At 35.0% G+C, this 15347-nt stretch overlaps 2 protein-coding genes and 2 pseudogenes across 7 annotated transcripts; all 4 read right to left on the reverse strand.

The window, feature by feature from the left end:
* Positions 1–1390: 1390 nt before the first annotated feature.
* LOC120189974 (ACT domain-containing protein ACR11-like) lies at positions 1391–4542 on the reverse strand. Of its 3 annotated transcripts, none has more exons than XM_039193107.1 (10): positions 4205–4542; positions 3688–3754; positions 3478–3600; positions 3265–3359; positions 2663–2747; positions 2532–2591; positions 2232–2287; positions 1919–2024; positions 1736–1804; positions 1391–1631 (listed from the first exon to the last, which is right to left on the reverse strand). In XM_039193107.1, the coding sequence occupies exons 1-10, from the start codon at positions 4333–4335 to the stop codon at positions 1569–1571; spliced, it is 855 nt and encodes a 284-aa protein (XP_039049038.1). In that variant the 5' UTR covers positions 4336–4542; the 3' UTR covers positions 1391–1568. The 3 variants fall into 3 exon arrangements, with proteins under 3 accessions (XP_039049038.1, XP_039049037.1, XP_039049039.1); XM_039193106.1 differs by having other exon boundaries at positions 3688–3763; positions 4205–4536; XM_039193108.1 differs by having other exon boundaries at positions 1703–1804; positions 3688–3763; positions 4205–4536.
* An 866-nt stretch (positions 4543–5408) lies between these two features.
* Positions 5409–8317, reverse strand: LOC120189971 (annotated as a pseudogene).
* Positions 8318–11560: 3243 nt separating this feature from the next.
* LOC120190801 lies at positions 11561–11649 on the reverse strand (annotated as a pseudogene).
* A 1575-nt stretch (positions 11650–13224) lies between these two features.
* LOC120189975 lies at positions 13225–15210 on the reverse strand. 4 transcript variants are annotated; one of them, XM_039193112.1, is made up of 5 exons: positions 15101–15210; positions 14456–14791; positions 14226–14372; positions 13981–14088; positions 13595–13631 (listed from the first exon to the last, which is right to left on the reverse strand). In XM_039193112.1, the coding sequence occupies exons 2-5, from the start codon at positions 14709–14711 to the stop codon at positions 13612–13614; spliced, it is 531 nt and encodes a 176-aa protein (XP_039049043.1). In that variant the 5' UTR covers positions 14712–14791; positions 15101–15210; the 3' UTR covers positions 13595–13611. The 4 variants fall into 4 exon arrangements, with proteins under 4 accessions (XP_039049042.1, XP_039049043.1, XP_039049040.1 ...); XM_039193111.1 differs by lacking the exons at positions 13595–13631; positions 15101–15210 and adding an exon at positions 13225–13283 and having other exon boundaries at positions 14456–14916; XM_039193109.1 differs by lacking the exon at positions 15101–15210 and having other exon boundaries at positions 14456–14916.
* Positions 15211–15347: the final 137 nt, after the last annotated feature.

Below are 15347 nucleotides of genomic sequence, written 5' to 3' on the forward strand. Positions count from 1 at the left end.
TAAGTTAACTTTTTTAATGACAGTTTTAGTTGAAGATTCATGGGTAAAGGCATATATTGTAAAACACCATGAACATTCTCCCATGACCCTCCAAAACACAAATCTATCCAAACATGATCAACATTAGATGATTTCATTATTGTAAATTAATTTACTAAACAAACGAGTTGCGAAACTAAAACCTGTTGCTGGATGGGGAAGGATGTCGTTGGATATAGGAACGGATGTCGCCGGAGAGAGTGATAGATGGAGATGGAATAAGTTGCGATTTACGGATTTAGGTTATGAGTTGCTGCTGCTGCGTAGTTATATACCCAAAACATTTGTGTTGCGAAACTAAAACCTGTTACGAATTCAGAAATCGAGTTGCGAATTTGAAATTCAGTATTGCGATAATCAGAATCTCGTTGCGATTCACAGATTCGCATTGCGATTTACGTAATCGCAATGCGATTTTCCAAATTCGCGTTGCGATTTACGTATTCGCATTGCGAATTAGGAAAATCGCAACGCGAATTTGGGAAATCGTAATGCGATAGTCAGAATCGCGTTGCGAATCTGGAAACTGATTTGCGATACCGGAGATCGCGTTGCGAATTATCGATCGCATTGCGATTTAGTTGGTCATTTTGGCAAATCCAAAAAAGTTGGTTAAAATCGTATATTATAAGATATTTTTGGTCACTGAGGTTATTTTTTCTATTTATATTAATCATGCATTAGTTGGCAGAGCAAATGTGTGTTTGTACTACTGCCCGGAGGATTGTCCTAAACGTAAATGATTAATTATGAAACCATGAACTTCAGCATCTGAGGAAAAGAGGACATATCTATTTCTACCAAGAAGTGATGTTCTATCAGATGAAATTCAAACTTGGTGATTCCTTTCTTTACTGCTAGAATCTCCTCGTTGTGGTTTTAACATGTTTCACTTGGGTCGTTCAAGTGTTATCAGAATCTTGCGAGTCCAAAGTCAAAAAGTTCCACAACATATATAACATTTTATCAAGCGTCCAACTTCAAATATTTTCCTTTGAATGCTTTGCATGTAGGGGTTTGGTCTGGTATTCCCAATGTGCATAAATTTCGAAGAGATTGTTCATTAATAAGATTTCTTGTAGATATATATTCACTTTCTTGAATAATGAATCTCTATGGCAAGTTATAAAAAAAAATTAATTCTAAATATACTGTATGAAATGATATCTGCCAAAAGAGAAGAGAGCATTGGCACAGGGTTTTTAGTTTAAAAATCGGGTCCAGGTCAAGGATATTTAGTTTAAAAATAAATTAATTAGACAATATTAAAAGAAAAAAAAAGTGGGGATGGCTTGATTCAAATTACACACAAAATCCAGAAATTGAGCAAACAATTCGAAAGTCAGTGGTGGAGAAAGTTGTGATCAAATTAATTAAGAAAGTTATACAACAATGATCGTGGCAGTAACAGTAACAGTAATAGGGGAGTATATGTAGAATTGCTACAGAAGGAGATTTATTGGCAACAACATTCTAAAACTTCACCCCATTGGTATTGGTAAGTTGCTCCTAAACTTGGCTATGGTGCCTCAAAAACTAGCCTCCTCCGTACTCGGACGCCTCAAGAAATATCGTAAGCTATTAGAAAGAACCTGCCAGATTTCATATACCAAAATTCCACCTCAATGGTTATCCCTATGGCTTGTTATATTAAAAGGCTCACATTTCTCTATAGCTGATGTTTAGTGGTCTTTACCTGCTGCAGAGGCTTGATGAGGGCTTTACCCTTGTAGTTGACGTGAAATGTTGCCTTTGCAAGCAACCCCTAGGTGGAAAAGGTAGACAAAATCAACACCAATTCTCCGATAAGAAGCTGAAGAGATAATCATCTAATCCTAGTTCTTTGGCGACAGAAAGAAAACAAATAATTGTCGATCACCTCAGTGTCAAACTCCCCGGACTCAACTGCAATGTTTATGTCTGTAATAATCTTCACGAGATCCACCAACAACCCCGGGCGATCAGCAGTCTCCACAAATAGCAAGCTGAACCGATTTTTTTAAACCAAATAAAAACCTATGGGACTGAAGAACGTAAAAAACCAAAGATATTGACCCTTTCATTTACATTAATACACCAGAGTCATCTGGCATGGGAACCACAACTTGGGGCCAAGGCTATAGTCATAAGTGTCAAAATTTTAGTATAAGGCTACAAGCACCGGTTAGAGAGAGACTGCAGTAACCATGTACCTACGGTCAGGACCATCATCACGAACTCTTACGTGGGTTGCAATATCCACATCAACCTGAGGAATTCCAGGAATTAAAAATTTAAGCCAAGATTAATGTGGGATATCATGCTCAGATCAATAATTGATTGCCAATTTGTAACATTTATGACCAGTTGCACCAGTCCCAGTAACAAGCATGAAAAGTATCCTTTGGAATTACAACAAATGTCAATATAACAGGTTTCAACAAACATTCAATATAGGAAAATGCCCAAACTCATTGGGTGAGAAGAAAAGAAAGATTTTGCAAGAGGAATACCTTTTCTTTTGGTGGCTCAACACCAAAGGTTGCACCCATTGCTAACTGGGAGCTTGATTCCTGGACCACATGTCAATAGGCTTCACTAGGAGATTCTTCACCAGGAATAAGGAAAAGGGAGTGATGATTACCGGATGATACTGAAGTAAGTTGTTTATAATCGTCAAACGTATTGCCTCGAGCAGTTCTGGGTCTTCAACTTTCCTTCCGGTACTACTGTAGAAACACGCTGTCACTGTATTAGTAAAACTGCATCTAAAATAGCTTTTACAACAACTGAGGCGGAACATTCAATTTCGGCCTTAACCCATCCGAGTGTATTTACGTCAAGAATCGGACAAAGAGATTCTGATTGATTTGCCACAATAACAAGAATTTATTCGGAAATGGAGAACTATACTCCTTTCCAATAATTCAAGCAAAAATGTGATCTAAACTTTTGAATATTCAAAACTTATAAAATGTATATATTTGACCATCTTGCAGTCCATGAAAGATTATGCTTATTGCACTGTTGTCACTTTTGAGTTATTCAGGAGTATGTGTAAATACAGCTTTAATCACTTCTGATGTTTCTAGAGATATATTGGGTAGTTTCAATCTCAATTGAAAATAATCCTAGTCAAAAAACCGACCTTATGCTGAATTAGGTGAGCATTAACCACAAACAAGAAAATAACTTTTTCAGATGGCAAAATTTGCCATGACATAACTTAAAAGGCATACAACTTACGCCTTAGTTATGGAAAACTTGTTGTGCTTCCCAGTTGAATCCAGATAGACGTTTGCCTTAGTAACATTCAACCCGAGACTTTTAAGTGCATTCATCTGCAGTTTATTAGCTAATAGTTAAGAATATACACATATCACAAGAGAGAATACAAAATTGTATATGGAAAGCAAAATATAGATATTCTAAAGCGGTAAAGTAAAACTGGATTTATACGGTATCAAGAAGTGCTCCAAGGCGATCGCCAAAGGTTATTTCCACCACAGTGGCATCCGGATCAGAGTCCTGATCAATTATAACTTTGGGGGTTGGAACTGTATCAAGCAAACTCCCATCATTCTTCAAACATAAAACCATAAGAAACCGAACATTAGCCAGTTAACAAATGGTTAACAATCAACCAAATATATAGCTGCTCTTCCATACCTCTACAGCAGTGGCCGATGGTGCTGCCCGTGGATTGATTCCTATCGTTGATGATGTCAATCTGACACTGTTATGATTTATGATCAAAAGTCAAGATATATACATATATATACAATTCTAGAAAGTGCAAAGCCAGCTGAACAATAACAGCGGCGCAATTGAACAAAGTTTGGAAGCAAAAATGCAGCCAAAGCCCAAAGGTAGACATGAAATCTGCAGTGTGGTTTAAAACTATAATGGACAAGTAAGTTTGACACAGACGAAACCAAAGAGTTAAACGTGCCTTAGAATGCCACATCTAATTCGATCCCGAGCATAATAACCCATCTTTGTCCTAAAGACACCCTCAAGTTGTATAAAATCTGGATAAGATGATTAAATTAACTACATCATCCAAATGAGCTTATCCAATTCCAATGGGTATATAAATGCATTAAATTGTTTCACTTCAAGCAACAATTACAACACCCAAAGATGTAAAACAGAAAGAGAAAAAAATCAGATTGAACATTCCTACCTTCTTCTCCCAAAAGTGTTGGGTTGTCTGATAACAAAGGTAGCGGGCAAAGAATGGTTTTTTATTTCAAATACAGTAAGGCAGTTAATGTTGCTGCTAAAATATACTGCACAGTTAGCAGCAGAAGCCATAACTACGATAATTATAGCGCTCGAGAAAGAAGGGAAAGTAAAGAGAAGAAAGAAACAGAGAGATCAAAGAGAAGAAGAAGCAAGTTTGAAGAAATGAGAGTGGTAAGCTGAGGCTATCGTTTTATCTGCCATCAGAGATTAGAGAAAGAAGATAGCACTCAATCTATTTTGCTCCTCTCTTTTCGTTTTCTTCCCTTTTTGAATCACTTATAAATATCCTCCTGTATAATATCTCCCTCCCAAACGTTAAACCGACCCATCAAATTTACTGCGATGTGTTTGGTTCCCGCATGTCTTCATTCTCCTCTCGTTCAACAAACGACGACTTTGAGAATCTCGATACCCAAACATGGCCTTACAAGTTGCGGAAGTGACAATAAAATATTTTTAAGGCTTCTGTATGGGGCAACTAACCTTAATTTTCACAATGCCGAAACTACCCTTATCGTAACAAACACATATGACGGCGTCAAGTTCAAGACAGCAACTTTGCCACTGTATTGAAATCTTGGATCAGTAATAATACTCACACGGATTCAAAATTTTATATTAAATGATGAATTTATAAAATTTTAAGATATGAAAATTGATTATTAATAAAATAATATTTATTAGTATTTGCAATTTTTAGAGAAACGACATACATGGCGTGCTTTGGATCAAATAGTAAGAAATCCCAAGTTATGTATGAAGTATAGCAGAGGATTGAATGAAGGACCACTCAGCCAGTGACAAGAAATCCCAATTTATGGGAGTTGAAGGTGATGAAATGACTGCAGGAAAGGATAAGAAGATAAGAGAGCAAAATAACCACACAATTCTGGTATTAATTAAAGATGCTCATCCGGTGCAATTGGACTTGATGATTCATGCCAACCTGTGTGTTTACATTTTACAATGATATCACCATTTTTGCAGAATCCTATTATTCTAGGGGATCATAAATGAGTATCCCACCCACGGTTCCACAATGTAAATGCAAACTGAATAAACATCACAATAAGATCTACAATGTACATGAACCACTCTAAAGGAAAAAGGAAAGAGAAATAAAAAAAATACAATAATCTGCGTATACCCACAATTTGATTTTACATTTAATTGATCCCAGTAAAGGAAAACCCGTGTTAGAAAATGAACATACATGAATCCTATGCAACTCGTCTCTATAACAGGTCCATCAAGACAGGTAAACCGAATCAGCTATTATTTTCTTGTGGAACTGAAATATCTCGCTGGGGAAAATGTCGAAATCCGGTCATTCGCCCGCTCCACCATACAAATATCCTACCTTACCATATCATCAATTCATCATCAACTTATGTGGCGATTCCTGGAAAATATGGCAGGGAACAGAAAATGAGTACCACAATAAAGAACCTGTTTGTCAACTAATAACCCATAAATAGGGTTCTTTTCATTACTAAGCATCGGTTGATGATGTTCTATATCATGAAAGTTGCAGAGCTGTTAATTTGTTTGAGTAATGGAACAGTACAATAGAAAATAAATCAAGTCTTACCCTCATTTGTCTGCCTATTAGTAACACTATAACCACCAATGTAACCAGCAGAGTTATTAGCTATAATATCTGGTGGTGTATTTCTCAGACCAAAATCGAAAGAAATAGAAAGCTGTAGGTCTAAGGGCAAAGATCTCCACGTAGAATCCCCATGATGTGAACCTTTTTCATAAAAATCAGCATAACCACCGTGGGATGATACCTGGGCATCACCGGTTCTCTCGTGGCCTATCCCTCCAGATGCAACACCAAAATCTCCACTTGCATACCTATGGTTGCCGTAAGCAGAAGCAGCACCTCCACCGAGACATGAGTTAGGAGAGGAATCCCAAAGTGCTCTAATGCTGCCAAAGGAACTCGCACCTGTTTTCCCACTTCGAGATCCCACAATAGGATTCGTAGCATAGCTAAGACTTCCATTTCCCCAAATATTTGGACCTGCTGAGTTTAAGACAGAACTATGCACTCCACTTCCCACATCATACCCAAAAGGGCCGGCAAACCGGTTCAAAATTCCATTAAACGAAGTGTTCAATCCCCGTCCATGGCTCAGGTTAGAACTAAGGTTTGAATTCCATCCAGAGCTTGGGCTAAAATTTGAGTCAAAATTCAGTCCCATTTCATAACCAGGGCCCCATGGAGAAAATCCACTCTGACCAATAGTACTATGACTAGATCTAACTTCCATTCTAACACCATAACCTCCAACTGAATTAGTATTATAACCCTGCATGTAACCTTTAAGGAAGCTATTGACTCTACCAAGACCAAGGTTATATCCACCTAACTGGTTCCGACTTGAACCTAAAGATGATTCTTTGGGGACAGCTCGCTTGACCTCAACTATTTTCCCATTGAGTTCATGAAATGTTCTCTGCAATACTTTGTCCACAGCTTCTTCTGAATCATAAGTTATGAATCCAAAACCTCGTGGCCGCTGAGTGTTGTGATCATACATCACAACAACATCAGTAATTGTACCAAACTGACCGAAGTACTCTTAAAATCACTCAGTCACCGTAGAAGCTAAGCCTCCTACAAATATCTTTTTAGTGCGAGAAAGACCAGTTAATCCAAGAACACTAATAATTTATGTTGAGAATTTTCTGATCCTCCCGGGGAACTGCCTTCTTTGCCTCAACCTGAAGATAAAGCCAGGCAGAAAATGGAGTTATACGCAGATTTAGTCGCACTATATAATACTAGCATCAGAAGTACACAAATACTTTGAATATTAAAGAAAGGCACCACACAAAGCTGATCAACTTCCCCTAAATTTTGCTTTGTGGGCATAGAGTTTCACTATTTTACAATTGAGGAACTCAAGACATAAGATCTATAATGACAGGCTTCTTCTCCATCATACAAAGTTCACTTTCACATCATCTCTTTGATGCTAAATAATTACCAATGGAGCTGAAAGAAGATATGTGCCATTTTAGTAATCATCTAATATAAGCATTCGGTCTTTGTAAAATTTATTCTACTACCAAAAGCGATTTCGGATTGGTGATCAAAGCTGTTGACTTCGACTGATGTTTGGAAATCTATCACCTTCAATAGCCCTCGAAAGGTAAATTCATGTTACTACTTACTAGAGTAGTTCTTACTCAACAACAACATGCTGCCAATCAAACCTCACAGTGTTCAATATAAGCATAAAAAAAACTAACAAAAAATAAAGTGCTGTTTTAATTAAAAAAGAAACAACCAACCTTGATTAAAATGAAAGATAAAAGATTATATGAATGGCCATCAACTACATCAGGATAAGAAACTTGATGACTAATGTTTTGAATCGCGTGTTATACAATTCATAATATCTAAGCAAAGGTATATTTCAGAATATGTCAAATTACGAGTAAAAGGAAAAAGTTGGGAGCTTACATTTCTTCCATCTATCATATGCTCTTTCATAATAACCCTTACTGCAATAGCCGGATCGGCGAAAACAACAAACCCGAACCCACGGGCACGACCGGTGGTCCGATCCTTCATTATCACAGCTTCCACAACTTCCCCAAAAGTTTCAAAATACTCTCTAAGACGGTCCTCATTTGTGCCCCAAGAAATCCCACCGATGAATAGCTTGCCAACCTCCATTTCCATTCTGAACACGATACCAATATGATCTTGTTCAATGTTCGATTTTCAGTCAACCATAAACAAAATGAATAAACATATCATAAGCAGAAGAAAAATCAAACTATATTCAACAAGAGAAGAAAGAAAGCATCGGATCTAGAATGCGACTCGTAATTCCATGAAAATAACGCAAGATATAATTGAAACATTTCTTTCTTCAATTTAAAGGCAACAAATAATTCAACATAATGTCTAAAATGTCAATCCAACGCAAACATCGTAATGTAGACTTAACGAAGATAACCGTGCCTTGTCGGAACACGGAAATCAACCCAAGCTTGGTTATTTATGTTGTTGCATTCAATCGAACAACATAAGACTGATTATGGATCGACAATGAACCAACCAACAATCCAAGATTCCCAGAAACCAAAGCATCAACTTTAATGAGAAGTTAATAAATAAATAAAAAACAAGCTTTTGGTGGTTTATTAAATATACCAGTGGAGAGAAAAAACCAGAAGGGAAAGCAATAGAATCTAAGATCTGAGAGGAAGCATAACTAGAAGAGAGGGCTGAAAGGCCCTCCTTTTCCTCTTTCTTCCTGCTGCTGTTTTTGAATATCAATGGAATTGGGATGTATAAATTAATAATAAAATATGGGTGCCTGTGGTGTGAATGAATGAACAGAGAGGCCAAGAGAAAAATGAATTTGGATAACAAACGGATATGAACATTTTGTATTTTACATATAAATTTAGAAGAGAGAAGGAGAGAATGGTGTTGGCTATCATTTTCTTACAAGAAAGTCGTTAAGGAGACAATGGAAGATTTTCATCTCTGTTTCCCAAGTTTGAATTTTTAATTTAAAACGTCGTCCTAAAGCGGATTAAATTAAACCAAATCAAATTATTATCAAGCTTTCATAATTTTATATATTTGGAACCGCAATGAAGATCTTTGAAGTTAAAAACGATAATGGGTCGATTATGAAAATCGAATCATATAAATATTTATTACTTCTATATACAAATCCGATTTAATTTATCAAAGCATATCAAATTAAAAATATTTTTCACGTTTCATACTCTTAAATGAGTTAAAGTTATTCTTTTCATACACTTAAATGAGGTAAATTTGAATATATATTTCTATTTAAAAATATTTAATTTTTTATTATTCAACCTAGAATTAGGGATGGTAACTCAACTCGAACCCGACCCGATCGGGTCGGATTTTTTTTAAAAAAAATTCGGGTCGGGTCGGGTTTTGGGTAAAACAATCCAACCCAACCTGAAAAATATATATAATTTTACCTTATATATTTAGGAATAATTACAATATTACCCCCTATATATAATTTTTTTCAATTAAGTCACTATTTTTATTAAATAAAAATATATTTTTTATTATTTCGGGTCGGATTTCTAAGTCATATATTCAGGTCAGGTCACGGGTGGAGGACCCTTTCTTCTCGGGTCGAGTCGGGTGACCCAAAAACCCTACCCGACCCATTGCCATCCCTACCTAGAATACATTAATATCATTTTTTTATTTCTTTTATTATTATTATTTTCTCAACATGGATAAAATTACGTAATAAAATAATACATGAGGTGGCCCACATACTAATCTTATTTATTCTCAACAAAAACAATAGTAGGAGCCTTTATGAGCTATTTGGATAAAAAAAACAAGCAGTTTTGTTATTAAGAAATATTTAAGGGGTTTTAAGGCATCTAAGTTTTGTTATTAAAATAATTATTTGAAAATAGAATTAAAAGTGTGAAAGACAGAAGGGATTGGTTGTGTACCCACATCGATTTATTCCCATCACCAAAACCAACTCAGAGTTAATTACCTACTAATAATATTCGGCCTTTTCATAATAAATAAACATCTAAAGGGTAGATAAATTAGGGGAAATAGATATATTTTGAGGGTTATTTAATTTAATAATATCAAATTAAATAAAAAGAATTATTAGATATATTTTCATTATATTGGAACATCCCATAAGGAAATGTGTTTATATTGTCACGGAACGCGACCATGAGGGTGAGTCCAACGTGCGCACCAAAGCACTCCCAGACTCAGACATATCAGGCAGCGCATCAAGTTTGCCCAATGCACCAAGTCCACACCAGAATCGGATAAGGCTTAGCACACACAGACTTAGGTCCTCTCCAAGCCAAGATCGATCCTCTCTAAAAAAAGGGACAAAGTCACCATCATTGTTTAAGTAGGATTCAACCTTTAGAATTTTAACTAAATTAGGGATGTACTTTTAGTTAGAATAGAAATAGACTTAGTCATTAACTCTTAGGAGATTCTCATTATAAAAGGAGACTCCCCACTCCCATTGTATTTATTCTTTCTTTATCTTGGAAATAAAACTAACTTGACTTTCAAGCTAAATACTTTCGTGCATCTCTTATTTTCGTTCGTACTCTTTTTTGTTCTTTCGCAACAAGTTAAATAACCAAACTTAAATTTCAACCCAACAAAGCGACTAAGGGCCGCACATACAAGCTAGCCAACCGTATACATTATACAGAGAATAATAGAATATAACTTCATCTAATCCAAACAATAATAATGGTTCAAATTGAGTTCAAAATTAGTTGCCTTATATATTTATTTAAAAAGTTAATAATTGATTACATGAATATATTTTATCAACACAATTAGTCAGATTTGTGAATTTTCTTAAAAAAAACATAACACTTTCTTATACTAAGACCAATGAGTCAGTTTGCTACATTTTATTTGTATTAGTGTAAGAAGTGATTAATGGCATTTCATGGTGAACACAATTAGTCAATGGCAAAGGACATTTCAAGGTCACACCATCAACACATGTTTCATCTTCGATACCCCAATCTTATTGAATAGTCGTAAGTCCAAAGTAATTTAATAAATTAAAGTGATTTATGTGGTAAAATTACAGGCAAGCAACATTGCAACATCCCATCCCTTGGCCTGTGTAAAAATCATTCTGCATGACTGCATCCCACCAACTTGCTTTAGGTTTAGGTATCATTCCAGAACAGACATTATGATATTTATAAGGTTAAACTATGCATTTAGTACTTAACTTATGTATTTTAATTCATTTTAATATCTAAATTTTTTAATTTTTTAAAAAATTATATTCATTTTTAATACCAAAACTTAAGCGATGAAAGATTATGTATCAAAACACATTAAGTACCTAAACCATACTTAAAATTTGATTTTTTTAAAAGTTTAGATATTAAAACAGACAAAAATGATAATTTAAATATTATATACACTAAAATAAAACAAAAACTAAATGTTAAAAAAGATTTTAAAAAAATTGAAAAAGATTAAATACTAAAACGGACAAAAGATATAGTTTATATAATAAACATGTAATTTACCCTATTTATAATCTATATAGAGCAATAAACTTAAAAGATTATGAATCGATAAAAACAATGTTTGTAGTTAGTTAAAATAAAACTATTTAAAAAAATTAATATTATAGTATATCACCAACTGCCATATAATAAAAGTAATGTTAAATCGAAAATAATTTAATTATATAAAAGTAAAATAATATTAAAATATGTATAAAAAACGTGATATTTAGATGGGCATCAGAATTGCAGAATTAACAGCAAGGCTTTGGAAGCCATTCAGTCCCGAAAGATGGTATTTTGTATTTGCTATCCTCATTGCCCACAATCTGAAAACATCAAAAACAACTTTCATATATTAAATAAAAAGCAATGTGAGTCTCATGGCCAATCCCAAGAAGTAAAAGCAGCAACGCCGCTCCACAAGGCGATGGAATATGAGACTGCAATCGACGGAGATACTCCCCGGAAGGAGGATCGTCAACGTCGACAAAGTTTTTATATGACGTTATCTTTGGGATATACAAAGATAATTTATCGATTTGCCCCAAACCAAGGAAAGGGATTTTGATCCCCCGTCATATTTATACTACAATCAGTTGAAACCAAATCAACGCTTACACACTTAGCTTGAATAAAGTTAAAAAGAGAGAGAATTTCCAAATATCAAAATTAAAAGAACTAGAATGTACGTCTCATGGCAAGTCCCAAATGGTAAAAGCAGCGACGCCGCTCCACAAGGCGATGGAATATGAGAAAACCCATCGACGGAGGAACTCCCCGGAGGAAGCACCGTCTACATCAATGAGCGTTTTTATGTGACGTCATCTTAGGGATATACAAACAAAATCAGGCTTGCCCCGTTATAGATTAGGATTAATAACCCCCGTCACAGTAGAAATGAATAAAAATCAATAAAGAAACAAGAAAATAAGTAAAAATTTCATAAAAAAATGAAACGCTTAAAAGCAAAACGTAACTTCCCCAACGCAGATCTACTCAAATCAAATCGACCAAAGGATTTGTAAACAAATATTAAATAAAACATAACTTACTGCCGTTGAGGAAGGAGGTGTTCTGGTGTTTATTTATAGCCCGGATTTAATGGCCGCCGCTCTCTAGGGTTGCTGTTGCATTAGAATTAAAAAGCCAATATATTCATGGAACCCGAAGACCTAAATTTCGGATGGCCCAACGCGAAAGCCCAATAGTTATATATTTTTCGGGTTCTTTTTACATGGTAAGGAAGATAATTTGTTCTATTAAAATTAATTCATTTGATTTAATCCAAATTATTGAGCTCTACCACTAAATAAATAATAATATTACACTTGAACCATAAAATAAACATATAAATCATAATGTTATCATTTAAATACGTACTAATAATATATATTTTTATACTATAAGTGATCATTATTTAAAAGAAATTAAGCGACGAAAATATAAAAATTTAGGTTAAATTATGATTTTCAAACTCTATACCATACATAATTTTATAATTTAATGAGTTAATTGTTTGTTTGGTCTAATCAGATGAATATTTTTTTAAATAAATTCAAGAATTTAAATCTTAATCTTCTGAATGAAATAAATTGGATTGTGAAAAATATTCATAATAGATCTGTTTTTATATTATTATTTTTTGCTCCAACAAAGCGAAAAACACCCCGAGAGCTCCCAGCACCATTAAAATAAAAGTCATTACGAAATAATTTGGTGGAGAGGGAGGAGTTAAGGAACCAAGTGAATGAAGAATTAGAAATTGAATGTACAAAACCGAACCTATCTCAAGACAACAAATATATTTGTTAGCTCAGAGAGCAGCCCTCTCCCTGACACGTCAAAATCAAGTCCTACCAAATAGATGAACCATCATCGTGCAACTAAATTCTAAACACTCCTCTACATCTGCGATGCTGCTCGGCTTCTGCAATTATCCTTTTTTTTTCTCTAACCTGCAGAGTCTTATAGGATCAAAAAAATTAAAGCATTCAAGGTTTAGTTCAAAGCACAAAGCTTCCAAATCGTGTATATTTTTCTTTCTTAATGTTATATTGCTAGAACAAAAAGGATTCTACGGAAATGGCATACCCCTTGTCTGCTGATGACTTCAGTTTTCATACAAACATTTCACCCGTTTCAGACAAACAGCTCCGGTGTAACCGGTCCAGTAGAATATGTGATGTATCGTGAAGAGAATATCAACAATATGCAAGAGTCTCTGCAAGAATCAACTAGTGTAATAATCTTACAAAATCTTCAACCGAAACAAATTTGTGCAACTCATTGAAAAGGCTGTCTGTCTTCAGGGGTACAACAGAGATGTTCACCCTAAAACATGATAGCAAAAAGTTTTCAATTAATCTTCTCAGAAAACACACCTGTTGGACTGACTAAATTGCATCATAAAAGCAACCATAAGTTTATCAGATATAGCATCAAAATCTATAATTTGTATCATCATTTTCAAATCAAAGGTTATTGAACTCTGAAATATACACACACTGTGCCTTCTCAAATGAGGTTCTCCCCAAGGCTGATTCATTTTAGCAACATAAAAGAATGCATTATGAAATAAAAAACATTTACCGAAGAAAAATGTTCTTTTTTATTCCATGGTACAGATTAAAGAACTTATATATACATTCTTACCTTTTGTTATGCTTTGATGGTTTTGACTAGAAGTCCCACGCACAATAAGATTTACTGACCGAGCGATGCGTTTAATACGGCTTAATCGTAATCTTTTCGATACTAAACCTGAATAACAGATCTTTTATATATAAATTTGGAATCTGGAATTGGCCAGTTCATTTATAAATGGTATCAAATGTACATCAATCAGAAAACATTTATCCTTAAAACAATATAAACTAAGATGAAATCCGTAAACTTACATTTGGAAGTTCTGTTTTCTTTCATCATCCCTCCAATTGCAACCCCGTTACAAACAGGGTAATTAATTGCTCGGGCCAGATGTTTTATGCGATTCAAGCGTACCTTTCCGGGCAGAATAGCTAACTTATGAACAGGGATTTCCAAACCTGTTGAGTAAATCACAAGGAACAAGTAAGAAACACAAGACATGGCAACCATTAATGCTAGAAGTAAAGCAGTGGAAGCTAACTCTGGGAGCTTCTCGTTTCCAGCATTAGTCTTTCATGTCCACGATGGGGATCCACAACAGCAGCAGCATTAAACTGAGGACTTGAACTTGAAACAAAATTGTTTAATGGCGAGTGAATTGTTGAAATGCTTTTCGTTTCTTGAAATTGAATGGGAGGTGGAGGGGTGTATAACCGAGCGGTTTCAGCTCTCTGTCTCCGCAATTGATAGTTTCTTCGGCGTCTAGCGAGGTGCTTCTCTCTCTCCTCATGGCTCATAGACTGCCTTCTTTGCCGGTCCCTTAAACGGCGGCGTTCTCTCTCTAGCTCTTTCCGCAACTCTGATCTGCTTGCTAACCCTTCCATAATCATCCCCAAACAAAATTCAACAGAAATATATATGTTCCGGTGCACCTTTTTTATTTATAATTTTATTTTCTGCAAAACGAATTTTAAATAATCATGCTTTAATTCTTGATACATAAATGAAATCAAAATTATATTTAAATAACAGACGATGAAATTAAGAGGAAGCTAAACCGACGTTAAATCATTACTTTTGAGCTCCTGATCTTAAGAATAACACAAATGAAATGATAAAAAAAAAGGAAAAACAACCAAATATATATTTTTTAATTTTAAATAGCAAATGAAAAGGAAAATGTAACCTGGTCGTAGGAAGAGAGAAATATGGTAGGAATGAAGAGACGGGAACGAACCTATCACCCATTCTAATTTCTATTCCCGCGCGTAATTAGGACCCGTTTTTGCCTTTTTTTTTTGCTGTTGGTCTTTTTTTTTTTGCTGTTTGGTTTGTGTATAGGGATGGGCATGGGTCGGGTTGGGTTTTTTGTCCACCCGATCCGACCCGAGAATAAGGGAGCTTCCACCTTAGACCCTACCCGACCCATTAAA

The sequence above is a fragment of the Hibiscus syriacus genome, unplaced genomic scaffold (genome assembly GCF_006381635.1).
Source record: "Hibiscus syriacus cultivar Baekdansim isolate YM2019G1 unplaced genomic scaffold, ASM638163v2 tig00116962_pilon, whole genome shotgun sequence".
In the NCBI taxonomy this organism is placed as follows: domain Eukaryota; kingdom Viridiplantae; phylum Streptophyta; class Magnoliopsida; order Malvales; family Malvaceae; genus Hibiscus; species Hibiscus syriacus.